Here is an 18,021-nt window from a genome sequence, read left to right on the forward strand (position 1 = left end):
TAATTGCATTACACTGCAATTATTTTGATAGTATTGCATATATTTTTGGCAGTGACGCACTAATATTACAATATCAAGATTTATTTTTAGCCTGAGTTTATTGTGTTTTAATATGACGTCACCTTGTCACCGTGACGTCATAGACATGCTTTGTAGATGCATGGAGCATAGAGTTTCTATGTCCGTGGTACGTCTGTTCCGAGCATGGTTCCGAGTTTGTTCCGTTGGCCTGTTTCAAATATTCCGGCTTCGCGCGGTGCCGAGGCAAGCAAGAATGTACGAGCGTCGGCGTTGTGTGGAGTCGCTCACGAGTGGTGCGGTGCTGCGCTGTGTTTTCGTTTCATATGAGGTGTTCAGCTCCAAGCCTGTGTCTCCGCGCTTGTATCTTCTGCAGTAATTCACAGTCTTCAAAGTCCGATGACTATTCGTGGCAGCAACGCGAAGTGCTGGTCAGCGCTTGCACAGAGCGCAATGTTTTCATATCAAATACGTACGTATCAGAACCAAATGTTGCCCCAAAATGTGCAGTAAGGTACGAAGCACCGTGTTGCCTTCAAAACGTGACCGATGTGTTGGTGCGTCGTAGTTTTCCAGAGGTTTATTGTTTGTGTGAAGCTGCTGGCGCCGCAGTCATCGATGCTATCATCACAGTCATCGTTATACACGGTGTTGTGTCGGTATCACAACGCGAGGCAAATATTTTGATACTGCTCCGTACTCGACTTGCAAGTGTCCAGATTCGTGTCGCTACAGGAGTGTATACGTGAATAGTTTAGCGCTGTGTCTAAAGGTACGTCGGACGTACCCGCAGCATTTCTTAAAGATACGTCGGACGTAAAAACGCTGAACGTACGCTGCATGTTTGGGCCGAGTGAAACCGAATACACCGACGTACTTCACAAAGTTTCGCGGATACGTCCGAAGTATCTTTAAAAAATCTTGCGGGTACGTCCGACGTATCTTTAAGAAATCTTGCGGGTACGTCCGACGTATCTTTAAGAAATGCTGCGAGTACGTCCGACGTACCTTTAGACACAGCGATGCTTAAATGGGCGACCTGAAATCGCGGTGTGTGTTCTCGAAATGAAGACAACTTAGCAGCGCCAAAAGATAATCAGAATGTACAGTGCCGAGAACGAAGGGTAGTGGCGGCAACTGTTTTTTACTAGGCACATGTGCGCATTACAATTACAGACAATTGCGTCAAGAATAGGAAAGGTAATATTTGGTGTCCCCACACATGTACCACGTACGTACCACTACAGTAGATCTCCTCTTCTGAAATATTAGCAAGGAAAACTTCCGAAAATCAGGAAGTTCGTATTTTCTAGTGGGCGAAATTGTAGCTTAAAATTTGTTTTACACCAACAATACGTTTTATGAGCAGAAAAGTCTTGTGAGCATGCGCCACAAGCATCATAATTGCGTGATATTCAGCGCCTAAAAAGATTTCCTAGTAGAAACCAAAGATTTTGTAGTAGAATACATGATTCTACGACAGTTTAGGACCTGCGACCTTCAAAAGGTAGACTAGCTAGACGCTTCATCTCATAGCCACTGCACTGGTATAACTTTCACGTCTCACTGTACCATGGTATACGCTATGTTGGCCAGACTTGACTGAGTGCCCCATGCAAAGGAAGTTAATACAGGACACCCAGACGATAGGGTCAGAGAAGAGGCTGTACAGACGGTAATAGGAAGGGTGTACGCTTGGCCGGCCATCATGTCTAATACACCTACATGCACTCCAGCACATGAAAACCTATGGGTTCTGCAGAGGCTCAATAAGCAGCGTCAAAGAGAATCTTAAGATGTGCCTGGAACGTGAAAGCATCTGCGGATTGTTTGTGTAAACAGGTGTAAGCAGCGAGCATGCTGCAAATGTAATTGATAGGCAAACGTCAAGGCTGTCATGGGGCGAATTTAACAAAAAGAAATGGTGAAAAAGATCCCAATTTCAAACTACATTGATGTTATATGTGCATGCACTATAAACACAGTCATCATTATGTTAACTGTACGTAAACACTCAATTGATATGATCAAACGGAACTAGAGGCCCCACTACAATCGCCCAGTTATGTTTCTTTGCAGTGGAATAGGTCGGTATCTTAGTCGCACAAACAAGATTCTCTGATGGCATGGAGAAATAGCTGGAAAGTGGCTATGGAGCTCCAGCTGCTTTACACATTTTCTGTAATACCAGTTATTTGTTTGAAGTTTGCAATAAAATTGATTTCATTTGTTAGTCTTTTTAATGAACAAAACTTTTCGTGGCCACAAAACAGTGGTCGATAAACAAATGCTCACTTTCTTTGGTGGCCTGTAACGATTCACTAGAATTTCACACGGCCAACCCAAGGAATCCATGGCTCGTACACTGCAGGGTAGTGCTAGTCTCCAAAAACATTTGACAGGACGACTGGAAACTAGCGCGGCCCACACGCTCCACAGGTGGAAACCAGTAGCCCACCCACACAGTGCCATAAAACAGCTAATGAAGGGTGTGTATCTGCTAAATATTAAGCAGGTTCAAAGGGTAGGTTCGCATTGATAGATTTTATGCCATCGTTCACTGTGCGTAGATTAACTATTTAACGGGCACAATAGTCATTTTTGTTATTTCGGACAGTTCTTGAAGGGTTGCCTAAATGTTCTTTAACAAAACAAGAAGTGAAAGCTCTCAGTTAGGGATTTTAAAAACATTGTTTAGCCTCTCCAGCAATTGTCCCAGCCTGAAGGAACTCGGCTGATAGTAAGTGCCGACTGTCGTCCTCGCTTGCTAGCTCCCTGACCAAGCACATGAATGCAATGACTAAGAAAGATGGTGACCAAAGTGAGAAGAGAAGGTGGATCCCGTACAACAGCCCTTGATCATCTAAACACCATAAAAAAGCACCGATGATTCACAGGCCACGACTAGGGCGTTAAAATACCTTTTGATAGGGCATTTACAACCTTTTATAAAAAAAAATCTTATGATTACACACAGTCCCTCGATAGAAGGGGTTTGTTTCAGACAAGGTCGTTAAAATTTGTTATTAGTAACAACATAAACTCATCATTGGTCCCTTTCATTCTGCACACTTACGGGCTTCGTTTTAAAAACCCTGCTGTTTCTATTTCACGTATAAATGAACTGCTTCTGCAATATTCTCTTATTTACCTATGTTCGAAGTAAACTGTGTTATACCGTAAAATGTGATGTGCCGAGTGCATGCAGGTGTAACATTCTTCAATGGAACGTGCAGAACATGAAGCTCAGTGCTGATAAACTTAAATCAGGGAAAATAAAGCTTCCCATGTTGCTTCTTTATTTTTGTAACTATTCTCTCTACCAAATACCTTGGTGGTAACTCAACTAAGCTCACCTTTACCCTAGGCCTTTATAATTATTTTGCTCTGCAATTATACATTCTCAGCTGGAGCATGCCTGCTGAATTCAGGCCCCAACCACGCTTTGCTATTTCACTTTTGCAGCTGTATGAAATGTTGCTCTTTAGGTTTTGCCAATGATTTCCAACAGGCCACTTAACTAGTGTCAAAACCATTTTATACCTTTAATTGCTATTTATAGCAAACAGTATTATATCATTTTTCATAACACATTTTGTTGTAACCTCATTCAACGATTTTGTTACCCTGCCAGCCTGGTTTATAAATCTTTGCGTGAACATGCTTGTCTTGCAGCTAATCTGCAGTAACAGACACCACACATTTTGGCTTTCCAGCGTAGCTTTGGTGTCCGCAAAAAGGAATCTTTTTCTTGGCTCGTCTGCAGCGCTTTGTAGAAAAAGATCACTTGCTGGTTTGGCTTTCCCGCAGGACTTTAGTATAGTGCAAGAGAGTATCGCTTGCTTATTCCTTTTTTGTTGAGGTTTTAATGCTGTGCATCTTCCAGAAGAACCCTGGCATTTTGTTTAGAAATGGAGCTTCACACCACAAAGTGCACAGAAAGTAGAGCTACTCACTTTTTGCATAGACACGGAAGTTTGGCAGATCACTTGCCATTGACAAGCAAGTGTTTGATTTCTGGCTTAAGGTGCAACGCTGGGATAGTTTACTAGTTGGGGGGAAAAAAACGCAGCGCTGATAAACGGTACTGAAGTACTAGGAAAGGTGCCGTGATCAACATGGTTTCTATGTGTTGGCAGCTTTTTGGTCCAGTGTTTTTCATGAATATTTGCCAGGGGGCCTTAACATGGCCTGCTTTTGTATAACAAAAATGTCAACAGTGAAGCACTTATCAATGCTCACATGCTGCTCATTGATACCAGAGCCAAAGTACGTTCAGCAGTCATTTTATTGTTAAAGCCACCCATGATCCATACACCTTCCAGCTGTACTGCAACTTCCACAAACACTGACAGGCATTCACATCCACGCACGTGGCCTTGGCTCCAGTTCTTGCACAAGGTATTAAGAAGTACTCTCGGTAGTGGGCAATGTCACGCTCGACACCAACCATTACCCCGAAGTTGTACTTGATAAACTATCTTTTAAGCCTGTTGGCTTAAAGGATTGTTTAAGTGCCCGTTTTGTGGAAGAAAAAGAAACAGCTAATGGACACACAACCCGTGAATGTGTTTTCTAGCAGCTGGCTTCTGACGAGACTTGCATCATTGTGAACGAAATGTGGGACATTTTATAATGCCCCTTACCACTAAGTAAATTCACTTGAGCAATTTTACAAAACAGTTTACACAGTGCGGAGTTAAAAAGCAATAGAATGTGAAACGTCCCCTCACAATTGGAAACTCTTCCTGTTCACTACCCCAAAGGCTTGGACAGTAGACGCTTAAGCACGCTTCATCAGTTGCGAATACAAGTATGCATTAGTGTCAAGTTGAACTCCGCAGAGTGCTTGGGATGGGCATATAGATGTCACAGCCACTTGGAATTTGTGCATAGACTGCCAGCCTCCGAGATAAGCTCTCATCATCATTAGCCCATCCTGCTGAGAGTGAATGGAAGTATTGTGGCTGGTTATGTTCAATTCCAACCAAGCCAAACACAAGAGTAAAGAGGGAACGAGCCTATCAAAATACATACTCAAAGCAGATGCAGGAGGCAGTTTTGTTGCCTAACCACGTTAGAGGAGGCGAAAGGTACTGGAGCGAAGGAAAGGAAATAAAAGCCAAGCAGCAATTTTAAGCCTTGCCTATCATTTCATTAAGACTTCGTAAGTTGAAAGCACAATGGTACTCTAAGCAACAAATCTGAGCATAGATGAACAATAACTGAACTGTCACTTGATAACCTTATGCACACCAGACTTTTAAAGGACTTAGCAGAAGTTCCAAACTTGGCTCACACGGCGATCTTATCGGCTGCACTTCTCCCATGCTTGCACAGTTGGAGCTTGAGCCTCCTTGCACAAGAAGCCAGCCAGTCAGCGAATGGTTTCAGTGGTATCTTGAGTAGATATATCTTTGGACGGGCAGTTGGGCTCCACCCACGGAAGTGAAGCTGCGCTCCCTGCACGGATTCTGCAGCGCCGCGTGCACAGATCGTTTCTGCGGAATAGTCAGGATACATTTCTCGGCGATAGTACTACTGCCCCAGGGGAAAAATTGCAGAAGCTACATGCGAGGTCGGATTGCGTTCGATGATGCCGTGCGCTACCTGACGACACTCGATTCGTGCACACGCTGACACTACGTCGCTCGCGTTGGCATGTCATCAAAGACAGCTACCTCGTTAGACACGGCGCGACGCGATGGAAAATACTGATCCCCACGTTTTATAATTGAGCCACCACTCTAGAATTACAACACAAGGCTTGGCATGAAAGAAGCGAGGCACAAGTAGACAACGAATGCAGGCGCTTAAAGCCGATAGCACGCGAACTGCAAGACAACGTGAAGCTTACAAAATATTAATCGACAACACTACAGTTCTAGGGGCATGTAAAAAGCGGGGCGAAGCAGCGTGCAGAAAACAATGCGTTAGGCTTACCAAGACGTGCAACAGCAAGTTCACAAAAAATACCCAATCTAAATAATTACAAGCACACCTCCCAACAAGAAAAAAGCGCCGCGAGGCAGCCGCTGTACAGGGAGATAAGGACGTAACGATGCGTCAGGCCTGCCATTCGAACCACGGGCGGAGAACATCGGGACACAAGACGTGAACACCCGGCTGCCGCCGTCGTTAACACACACAAAAAAAGTGGCATAATCAAATGACGTAAATATAACGTTTGTTTTGTGACGTCACAGGAAGTCACGTGATTATTTTAGCTTGACGTCACTTCTGCGTGGCAGCAGCCGTTACCAGGGGGGCGCAGCTCGTGCCACGAGGAGACTCAACCAAATATTTTACCCATGGAGGACATTGCCAGCATCAGGCCAGGGGCGGTATTCTCGTAACTGCCCCCTTTGAAAACGTCCCTTTTGCGTCCCTTTCATCGTGACGTACTTCCGGTTTAAGCAGTGGGCCTTTGATTCGAATACTGTAACTGTTCTTGCGAAGGCATTTTAAAGAACTGAAACCGTATCAGAGTATCTTTTATGTGTTTATTGTTCCGCGAGCGAACCAACAATAAGGCGACGAAAAATCGTCTGCTCCGAATCGTCTGCTCCGAGTAGCCACGGCTCATAGCTCCGCCGTGCTTGCATTGCGTCACATCCGGGTGTTCGCTTTTAGCCAATCGGGGCTCGCTCAAAAGGGACACTTTTGAAAGGGACACAAAAGAGACAAAACACGGGAATACTGCCCCAGCATGACATTGCCAGCAGTTTTACAGCGCTTTATTATTTTTTTTGCCGTACCTTGTTTGCATTTTTATTCATGTGGTGCGAATAACTGCCAGCGAATTGCTTCAACTTATTTTTTCGCACCCCTAATTACATGCCTAATTGAAATGATAAAGCACGCCGCAAAGAAGTTTGTAATGCAAGTTGCAAGCACAAAGCGTCCGCGTAGGGGCGCCAGTGGCGCTAGCGATTTTGGTGGACATGGTTGGTTTTGCGGCGCGTTTGCTGCGTTTGCGTACTCCCTGAAGCGTGTTCGATGTTTCGTGCACGCACGTGTTTCATAACGTGTGGTCCTGCGACGCCGGCCGCGTTTCCTCGCTGCTTTTGAAGTGAGTACACGAAACACTGCGTGAAGTAATCATGAGTCTTCTGCCGAAAACATCATCGGAGTTTGCCAACGAGGAGTACTGGAACGAATTTTTCCAGAAGAGAGGGAAGACTCCGTTTGAATGGTAATTTTTCGCCCTTCTCAGCAAGCTAGCGTCTCCTTCACGACAGCGTTTTCGAACGCTTCGAAGTCATACTTGGACGCTGTGAGACTTCGCAAGTCATAGATAGTTTTTTTTCTTTTTCCAGGTATGGAGAATTCTGGCAGCTCGAGGGAACGATATGCAACTATATTAAGAAAACTGACAAGCTACTGATCATCGGTTGCGGAAATTCGAGTTTGAGCGCCGATCTTTATGACAATGGCTATACGAGCACTGTCAGCATCGATATAAGCGATGTTGTCATTCGTCAAATGACAGAGAAGTACGCCACGGTGCGACCTGACATGCAGTTTCTCCAAATGGACGCAGCCAAGGTTTGTACCGTCCTTTAATTTCTGTCGCCGGGCGAACGCAGGTTGACAGCACGTGGATGACAGTTCGCTGCCGACGCCAGTGCATTGCTAAGTTGGCCTGCAGCGCACTAACATAGAAAAATGCATACAAGTGCAAGCGCGTATTGAAAGTAAAAGCTCCGGTCACGACCCGACATGCAGTTTCACCAAATGGACGCAGCCAAGGTTTGCACAGTCTTTCAATTTCTGTCGCCTTTCGAACGCAGGCTGACAGGACGTGGATGACAGTTCGCTGGCGACGCCACTGCATTGCTAAGTTGGCCTGCAGCGCACTGACATAGAAAAATGCATACAAGAACATATATATAAATATATATATATCAATATATATATATATATATTTATTTTTATATATATATATATATATATATATATATATATATATATATATATAAACACACACACACACACACACACACGCACACGCACTAGCTGAGAGGATATAGGGTACACACACACACACACACACAACACTAGCTGAGAGGATATAGGGTGCAGTATTGACACTCAAGCATACCTGGGTAGAGAACTGGAGTAGTTGGCCTACACATTCTAGCTCTCCGTATTCCTTTCGCTTTAGACTTGGTCAATTGAGCCATAAGTTCTGCAGTTAGTATTCCTTTTGCTTTTGACTTGGTCAATCAACTGCAGTTAATGTTTATTCATTCATTGGACCGAGTTTGGGGTTCGCATGAAAGCTGCAAAACCCAAGCTCAACCCAAGCTTGCGCTGTACCATTTGCGCTGCAGGGAAAAGCTGCTTATGAAGTGTATTTTCAGTCGTGTCTTACATGTCTGACGTAACCTCTCTATCACATTTTTAAATTGTCGCACAGAGTTAGCACACAGATGTGCTGAGCAAATAATGGCACCAATTGCAAGTTTGGGACAAATGTTTGCTCCTAAATGCCAGTATCCCTTACAGATCAGCCTTGGTGCTAGCAGCTTACAGATTTCGTGCAAGCAAGAGCGTGACTCTGTTTGCATCTTCCGTCTGCAAGTCTAGGTAACTCTTAAAAAAAAAATCAGTATTGGACTCTGCCAGATGTTGCTTCTTTGTGCTAAAGCCCAATATTTTGTGTGCGGCAGCATTCATAGGGCCACCTGCCACGGTGAAGTGGTGTCCCCTTAATCCACCTGATGCGGCTGTCCACACTGCCCGCCACCGCCGTCCGTAGCCTGGCACCACCTTCAGAGGGCGATGGCAGAGATGAGCAGTGTGGCCCCATCGTCCCTTGTTTTGTTCACATAAAGTCCGTCATCTGATAGGAGGTGAGGAGGAAAAAACAACAGGCGCTTGAAGAGCATCCTTCTTCTCAGTCCTTCTCTATCTCTCTAAAGGATTTGCAAACATCCTTCTTACTTTTGTCTTCCAAATTGTGTGCATTGCCCCCCTTTCCAAGGGAGAAAAAATTTCGATGTGTCGGGTTCTTTGCGCAATCCTTGTCGCTGAGTACCGGGCATGTTTATCCTGTACAAACTGTGCCTGAACGACTGAAAATTCAACATCAACCACAAACATAGGCAAACGCCAGTGGGGCCCGATGGCCTTCTCTTCTGAGCTTTAAAGAGACACTGGAGTGTATCGCCAAACTCCCGTTGGGCACTGCATTGTGCAGTTGACCTCGGCAAGCAGCCGCTGATTTCGCTATTCCGCAGGGGTCTTGATCATTGGTTATTTGGAAAGATTAGAGGAAAAGATAACGCTAGGCATCACATAGCACTGCCTCGCAGACTACAGCAGTGATGTTGCACTGCTTTAGGGCTTGCTCTGATGGCTGTCTCAGTATTCAGGAGCTTGGTATTCACCTGTTTTGTGGGTAATGTCGACTTTTTGTTTGTGCTTTACACGGGCATAATTGTCGCAATCAGTTGAATTCTGCTTTGCAGGCTTTTGAATGTGTCATATCAGAGCCAACGTCATCTAATTCAGGAGAAGGATGGTCCAACAGCAACTTTGAATGCATCTTTCTCATACACACACACAAAAAAAAGGCCGTAAGGTGGTTGCGAAAGAATACTGAACGGGATATACTTACACCTGTTAAAGGGATCAGAATACTCTTGAAATTTGCTTTAGTCTACCTTTAAAAACCAACTAGAGCTCTAGACCACCGTGAGCGAAACTGCACAGTGCAGCCACAAGCAAAACTTCAACAATCTCGTCTCGGTGACCCTCTAAGCATAACTTTTCTCACTACATTGCCCACTACAGCGCAGCTTGTAGCCCTAGTGTAGCTTTGGTGTGTAAAACCTCTCAAGATTTTGAGGGAGAGGGAAAAAACTTCTACTGTTCTTCTTAACACTAGTTGCCCAATCATATTTGGCAGGCAGACGCGTTTAGTAAATACAGTTACCCTACCGCATACTGATGTTTTGCAGGTGTAGCTGGTAGCCCACCAGCAAAGCCTTTGCCTCGACATGGCAGCGTCCCCATTAGTGCTGTGGTGGCTGCTTCGTGACAAAATAAATGTTTTTTTGTTGCGCCAAGCTGGGTGCAGTATTACTGTAATGGCCATTTTTTGGATTTCGGCAGCTTCCCTTGTACTAGGCCTAAGTATTGCCGCGTCGTAGTGTATATAGTGGCTGGCGAGCAATACGATATGATCACTTTATATTGCAGGGCAGTGTTCACAAGAAGCATTTGGCACTTGGCACGTTTTTTTTGTTGTGTTGTTGATGTTATAAGTGAGCAGAGGAGAGGGTTGCGTAATCACCGCTTCACAATTAATTTTAAAAAGCCAATAACAACTGAAAGGAAAAAGAATGGCTAGCTCCTGTGCACCTCGTAGAGGTCTTTCCTGTTAAAACTAGGTGCGCATGTTTTCAAAGACAACGAAATGATGTTGCTACCTGCGAAGCATGAGTCATCTGAAGCTCTGCAAATAGCGTTCTTTTACTGTGCTTGATCTTTTGCAGTTGACGTTCGAGGATGAACAGTTCAACGTGGTGCTGGACAAGGGGACGGTGGATGCGCTGTCCCCCCGGGGTGGCGACGGCAACATCCTCAAGCTGTGTGCAGTCCTTGGAGAGGTAGCCAGGGTGCTCAAGGTCGGCGGCCGATTCGTCTGCGTTTCGCTGCTGCAAAAGCACGTCCTCAACTCTGTGCTCAACTGGTTCTTGGCTGAGTAAGCGCATGACAACAAATACTCTTCGAAATCCACGTAGTGGAGTTGTCTGTAGTTCGGTATTTTTCCAGCCATAGCGTTTTGGGCGTGCGGGTTGGGTTTTTCTCACGTTCTTGTTCCATTTTATCGTTCCAGCCTAAACTGGGCCTGGGTGATCCGATTCTACCGATGCGAGGAGGCGGAAAAAGTGGAAGGTGGTGCGCGACTGTTGCTGCCCATTTTTGTCGTGGTCTTCGTGAAGCTGAGGCGGCTGCCCGGACTTGAAACAGTTACGTGCAGGTTTTGGCAGTCTTGCGGTGATCGAACTTCGATATTTGGTTTTAAAGAGGGACCTTAGCAGTGGCATGCGACTCCATTGAAAAGATTGCTAAAAATTGCTTTGTGAGAATAACACACTAACCTATTTGAAGGTAAATTTGAGGTTGGTAAGTCGTGTAATAAGGAAAGCAGAGGGAACAGTGATGACGTGCCCGCTACCTTCCTTGCAGTGCTGTGAAATTAATTACTGCAATTTACTGATGCCGACAAAAGGAGCTGCAAATTAAAATTCAATTATGGCAGTTGAAACCTTGTGGTTGAGACTCAAAATGCCATTATTCTTATGGCAATAAGGTGACTAACAAACATCAACAAGAAAGCAACATGCTCCTCACATACATCGCGCAGCTTTTGGTGCACCGTATCATGCTGGAATGGAGCCCTTGGCACAACATATGATGGCACAGGAAGCAGGAAATTTGAAACCTGCCCCTTTCAACTGTTTAGTAGCAGCAGCGATGGTACCCGCAACAACGGCTAAAGTGTTAGTTTCCATTCTATAGGCACTATTGCTGCAATAAGTACTTTTACAAACAAAAAGCTTGAAATAGTCATTTTAGGGGGTCGTTAACTTGAAGGTGCGAGCTGTAGCTTGTCCACACCAGCCACTGGGGCACAACAGGGGGATGGGGGCACAGCATTATGAATTGTTATGAATTATGAATTGACCCTAGGCATTACAGACGGGTGTGGTGTAAAAGCAAAAGAAAACAGCTAGAAGTGGATACAATAAGTGGAAACAATAAGTGGATACAATAATATAGTAAAAGCATTAACACAATGTAATAAAAATTTCCAATTGTGAAACATGAAACACAAGCATTAGAAGAGCTCCTGATTATACAATCTTACCTAGAATATTTTGAAACTGGTGTATGTCATTAATTGATGGTGTCAAAACAAAGCAGATTCCAGTTGTGACTTGACGAGGGCAAGCAAGAGGGAAAACAATGCTCTGTTTTGCGCATTCAATTCCCACTTTGTGCTCATGGTCGACATGACGGTATGGTAATGTGACCTAGGCATAAGCTGGTCACGCAGCGTAGGGGGGTAATACAACTTATGAAAAAGAGTTCGTCGTGAAATTTGACACCTAGTCGACAGTGATGGCAGGGCTAGATTAGATTTCATTGTAGTAATGCTCACGGCTCAATTGTAGTTGAACAGAACAAATCTAACAGAATTACATTGAATAAGTTCTAGTGCAGTTTTAAGTTTTTCCTGACATGTGTCATAGTGAGCATGCGTATTCCAGTTTTGAATAGTGTCTTGTAGTGGAATAATTTGAGTGGTGAAGGAGCTTTAAAGAACTTGTGGCACAGTTAACCCTTTCTGTACCATGAAAAAAAAAAAATGTACAAAATTTACGGAAAAATGTTTTTCACTCAATTTGTAGAGCTTTTGTTTCTGAATAAAACGGCACAATTATTTTAATGAAATAATGTTCCTTTATTTCTATAACTGTGTCGAAAACATTGCTGTAAGATGGTTTCACATGGCACCATAATTTCAGTGAGATAATGTTCCTTTATATCTTTGTGTAAGAAAAGATTGCTTGAAGATGGCTTCACTGCATGGCCACAGTGTCTAGCAAAAAAGCACAGTCGGGTCTCCAAAATGATCGATGATGAGTATAGTCGTCATGACTGATGACGTATATACTCTGCATTGGTCATTTTGGCGCAGAATGTCACGATGTCTACTCTTTCATGGGAGTGAAAGGGTTAAACGAAGTTTTTTAGGGGCGGAGTATCTTAGGAGGCTCAAGTTGTCGGCATCTCCTGTCGTCAAGTTGTCAAACAATGGTCAAAAAACAAGTGGATAATAGATAAAGCCAGTTCAAAATAAACTAACGAGATAAACAACATGCTAAACATGACTAACATGGTAAATAAACTAACATACTTCAGGGTAGCGTGACTGCTGTAGCGCGTTAGTGCTTGTTTTAGTGTGGACGAGCATAGCTTGACTTCGGTGGGAGTGGTACAACCAATGTGGACGAACTCAGCTAGTCTAGGGTAGGCAAAGGGTTAACAATATGCTCATTATGAATGTTCCAGGTTAAGTTCGCGATAATGTGAATGCCAAAGTATTTGTAGTTCTAACTCTGAGGGAACTCTCAAAAAGTGCTAACCAATTTGTAAAATTCTTGGTCTCAAATTTGCAGCACTGTTAATATAAAGGGGGTATCACAGGGGTGGGACTGCTGCGCATATTGCGCAGATTTGATACAAATTTGTTTTCCTGCGCCAGGCTGCGCCGAAAGCTTGAAAATTGCAAACATTGCTCCAAACTGCTCCCAAACAGTCTGAGAGCCAAGGAATTTAATGCTCCCATTAGTTTCAGTGGTGAAAAATGCTTACTGACAGCATAATTTTCCAACACCGACAAGGTGATCCTGTTTGTAAAGGTTTAATTGATTGATTATTCCCTAAAAACACCCGCATAAAATTGTCCCCGAGATAGTTTTTTCGAAAGTCACAATGTCGGGTTCCACATGTTATATTCCATGCGGTTTTAAAATTTTCCCATTGAAAGCCACTGCAAAGTTATGTAGAAAAAATAGTTTTGTGTACTGAGGCGTCAAACCGCTTGTGCAAGTTGATGAAAAAAAACCGGGAATTTTTGGAGCGCCGTATCTCCGGAACGACGTTACTGGGTGCCGCCATTTTGGTGTGAAGATGTGAAAACATGGCCGCTGGGCGAAGCAGCTCCTTGTGGTTCAGGCAGAGCGCTCTTTGTTGATTTCTACCTTGGTTTTAGTTATGGGGGCTGCTGGGTTTACATTTAGTTGTTTGATCTGTTGCGGGAAGTTGCCCGGCTCAAAAGACGGGAGTTAATCGAAAACAACATTTATTATATAAAACGGCGCCTGTCGGACAACTAACACCATCTGGCATATTTATTGACAACTGATTTTTCACTTTTATAATGTTTTGTTGATATTTCGCGTGCAGAGACTGCGCCAAGAGTGAAATTTGAACCCACGGTAGTGGCGAGTTGTGTGAAAAGGGCATCCCGCTGTATTTATAAACAAAACAGGCTTCCTATCTGACGACTGCGGCTTTACATTGATGTGTAGGGTCTGGGCTACGTATGGTTTGGATATTTTGCCAAATGCGCTGCGTAATATCGCGTTATTACCTTCATGATAGCCTGGCACTCGTGTCAGATTACCGCTACGGAGCGATGCGCGACACTTCTCAAGAGCGCTGGATTTTTTTTTCTAGTTTTTTACCACTCAAGTGAAAAGGATTTTGTGTCAGAACACAAAAATGTGTGCTTGGATGCATGACCGACTTACACTCTAGTGGCTTCGAGGAGTGGCACAGCCGTCAGTCCCGCTAGTTTAACAGGCCCATAAAAATACAAAACTTGGTGTACAGCGTTGATATATATATATTGAATCATAGCCAAGAAATGTAGGAAGAATTTGTATATCTTAGAATTCCTAGAATAATTTTTAGGCTCATTACAATCGCCTATATAAGTTGCGTGTATACTTTTTTGTGCGTTTTTTTCTGAATATTTGACTAATAAACTGTAAGTAATTGTACCTTTTACAAAACTGCTGGTACGTCTTTGTAAGAGTAATCTATAAGCTACAATTACATGCATAGCAATGCTAAATGTGTCCACTAGCTCAAGAGAAAAAAATAGCTTTGTGAAAGCACTCAAAATCGGCCGTCTTTCTGCCGTAACAAAAGAGTTAAGCGATCGATGATCGAGATACCTGCCACGGCCTCGGCCGATTTTTTGCGCGCTAGTATCTCTACCCTTCGGCCGCTCGCCGCACCGTGCGTGAACGGGCTGGCGGTGCCAGGACCGACGTCTGCGGCCGGTCGGCGTAGATCGCGGCAGATATTTGAGCATCACTTTGAAAATCACAGCTCATGATACTACCTTGCACAATTTTTAGTACACTAACATCCACTTTTGCGAATGTGGAACACTTTTGCAAATGTGGAACTTCTTTTCCGTGATCAGTGTGATTTTAAAAGGCGGCAACAAGGTGTTGCTGCCATGACCTGCGTCGGTTCGAGCCGCCGGCGGGCAGGCATGGCGGACGTGTGTGCGGAGTGTTTCTGCGAATTGCAAACGCTTGATGATTTCCTGCTTCATCCATTTCTTGAAAACGATAAGCGAAACCTAGAAATTTAGTTCGGTGATCATCGTAGCCTACAATGTTGTTGATCCGGGGAAAGGAGCCGCAGCTTACGCTTACACCGGGTTTGGTCGCATACATCCGCATACACCACCACGCTCAAGTCGTTTGCGGGCAGCCTACCACGGTTGACACGATTATAAAGTCCTCATGATGTCAAACTACGCTTCACGCATAATTAACTTCAAATGCCGAAAATTGACACGAAAATACACTTGGAAGGCGCGTCCTAAACGAAATGTCACGCGCTGCAAGCCAACTACACAGCAAGGTAGGAACGGGGATCCTACGAGTGACGTCAAAACGATCGCAGCGCCGGCCTCTCCTGTGGTGGCCCTCGTGGCCAATTGAGTAAATGAAGATAATTGGTCGAACGAAATTTTGAAAAACAAAAGAAAGAGAGAAAAATATAAAATAATTACAGAAACTAGCGAACCGTGTAACACCCTGCATTTCTACAATAAAGCAGATTTTGGGAAAGTTCCAAATGTAATTGTTATATTAACGTAAATGGATATAATTGTTAAAACAAAATTTTGAAAAGCTTTTTTTTTTTAAAAAATTAAGAAAAATATAAAATTGCGAAACATGGCGAACCGTGTGAAATAGCATAAATGGATACAATTGGTTGAACGAAATTCTGAAAAAATAATAAGAAAAATATAAAAAATATGCAAAATGGTAACTGTGTAACGCCCTGCATTTCCACAATGATGTAGATTTCGCGAAAGTTTCACCTGTAATCGTTATAATAGCGTAAATGGAGATAATTGGTCAGATTCAATTTTGAAAAACCAAAATTTTGGCTGGAAAAAACTCGCACTCAAGACAAGCGGCATAAGAATGCTACGCATTAGTAGATAATTCTCAGAATTTCTGCAGATTTTTTTTTTTGAAAAGAGCCCTAGAATTCGTTATCAGCTGGAACCATTTGAGCTCTAGCTATACACACAAATGGAATTATTTATATCAGGGCAGCATAGATGAAAAAGTTGTTTCATTTGGAAATACAGGCAAACAAAAAAATTGTGGACTCTTAGCATTCCTTATGAGTTCAGATTCCAAAAGCATTGACATCCCATTGAATGTCGCTGAATGCTACTTTAATTTTTGCAATGTGTGTGTAATGTTTTCGAGTCTTGGTGGGTGACACATTTTCGAGCTTCGTGATTGAATTGGTGTGGGTTACTTTTCAGAGGTTGTATGTTAGCATGTTGGCTGTACACCGTAATCATTTGGAGAATGATGCCACCGTAATCATTTGGAGAATGATGCATGCTTCTTCGCTCAATTTGCTGCATTCTTGTGCTCTTTTACTTCATCTGCGGTGCGCTTGTGTGGACGGCCACATTTCGCTCATGCTGAGGTTTCAGCCGCCAATGTTGTTGATAGCTTGACCCTATAGTGTTACGGTACTGTTGCCTAGAATAGAGAATAGTTCGATACATGTGCTGTGGAAGAGGTCACAGCCAATGTGCGTGCCAAGGTGGTGCATAGTAGCGTGCACTACTTTGTCCAAGGACATCTACGAGTTGTTTATTTATTTATTTATTTTGATAAGTGCCCACAAACAGCATGATTCCTTCAGCATGCTGCACAGAAGAAACAAAGGAAAGGAGAGGAAAGAAAGATTGGTACAATAGAGAAAAAAGAGCATTAGAAATGAAAATAATGTCAATGGAACAAACATCACTAGACTGACTAACACATGAATCTAAGAACACACTCAGGCTTTAGACGCATTTTTAACAGCTTGGACAAAAGTACTGTAACAGTGAAAGATACTCAGATCAGGTGCTTCAAGTGAGATTTAAGGTAGGTCACCACCTTCGAAAAAAAAATTTACAAGTGTAGCGCAAACGTTACAATTATATTTTTAGCATGTAAAGCTTTCGGTTTCGAATGGGTCTCCGAAGGCTTAAAAATGATGATAACTTTTGAACCGATTAAGATAACAGCACAATTTTTTTTTCTAAATATTCTTCAATAGACAGGGATGTTGAAAATGCTACATTTAAAAAAGCCTTTTTTTTTTTTTTTAAAGTGTGTTTCTGAATGTGGTGACCTGCCTTAAAGGAGTTGCGTTCTCTAGATAGGACTTTTTATGATTGACGGCAGGATAAAATAGTGATGAGGAATGGCATCGTGTTGGGACATAAAAATTGATGGATGTTAGCAAATTGGCAGAGTCAACAGCACCATGAATGAGCTTGTGAAGAAAGCACATATCGAGGAGTGTTCTTCTGTCACTCAGTCTGCTTAATCCAGTGTGGTCAAGTATTCTGTTGTATGTGTAATATATTCTCCTGAAAAAGTAGCGGTCATAATAGATTCAAACAAATCTCATCTGAACTCATTCCAGAGGGAGGGACAAGTATTGAGGAACAGAGTTCCATACAACTGTGCAGTACTTTAGCCGGAAATGCACAATAGCCCGAAAGAGAGATAGCAGGTAGGATCAGTGAAGTCCTTCATGACACGTGTTAAGAGTCCAAGGGACTTCATTGCCTCACTGCCTGTTTTTTTCGGTGTGGTGTTTAAAACTCATTGATGAATCAGTGTACACTCCAAAGTCCCATACTGTTGACACTCGAGTAATGGAACCCCTGTGCAGCTTATACAAAAATTGAATCGGTACCTGTCGACGATAGTTTGATATCACATGATACCAAAATCAAGGCAAGTGCTGTGAAATGCATCACAGCCAGTAGCAAATCTCAACCAATCTGCCCGAGTGGATATGTTGTCAATGCTATGTGGGCTTAAAGGTACACTGAAGGGATTTGTAAACATTGCGGGATTACTA

General features: G+C 43.3%; 1 protein-coding gene across 1 annotated transcript in view; it reads left to right on the top strand.

Moving 5' to 3' along the window:
* The first annotated feature begins 7,007 nt into the window (after positions 1-7,007).
* Positions 7,008-18,021, top strand: part of LOC144143161 (eEF1A lysine and N-terminal methyltransferase-like) — a 124,070-nt gene continuing 113,056 nt past the window's right edge. Inside the window, exons 1-4 of the mRNA XM_077674966.1 lie at positions 7,008-7,213; positions 7,338-7,566; positions 10,524-10,732; positions 10,868-11,000. Coding sequence (XP_077531092.1) covers positions 7,122-7,213; positions 7,338-7,566; positions 10,524-10,732; positions 10,868-11,000 — 663 coding nt within the window. The 5' untranslated portion in view covers positions 7,008-7,121. The remainder of the gene's footprint in view (positions 7,214-7,337; positions 7,567-10,523; positions 10,733-10,867; positions 11,001-18,021) is intronic.

Source organism: Haemaphysalis longicornis, unplaced genomic scaffold, assembly GCF_048455015.1.
Source record: "Haemaphysalis longicornis isolate Haplotype H1 unplaced genomic scaffold, Haemaphysalis longicornis Haplotype H1 scaffold_1, whole genome shotgun sequence".
NCBI classification, from domain to species: Eukaryota; Metazoa; Arthropoda; class Arachnida; order Ixodida; family Ixodidae; genus Haemaphysalis; species Haemaphysalis longicornis.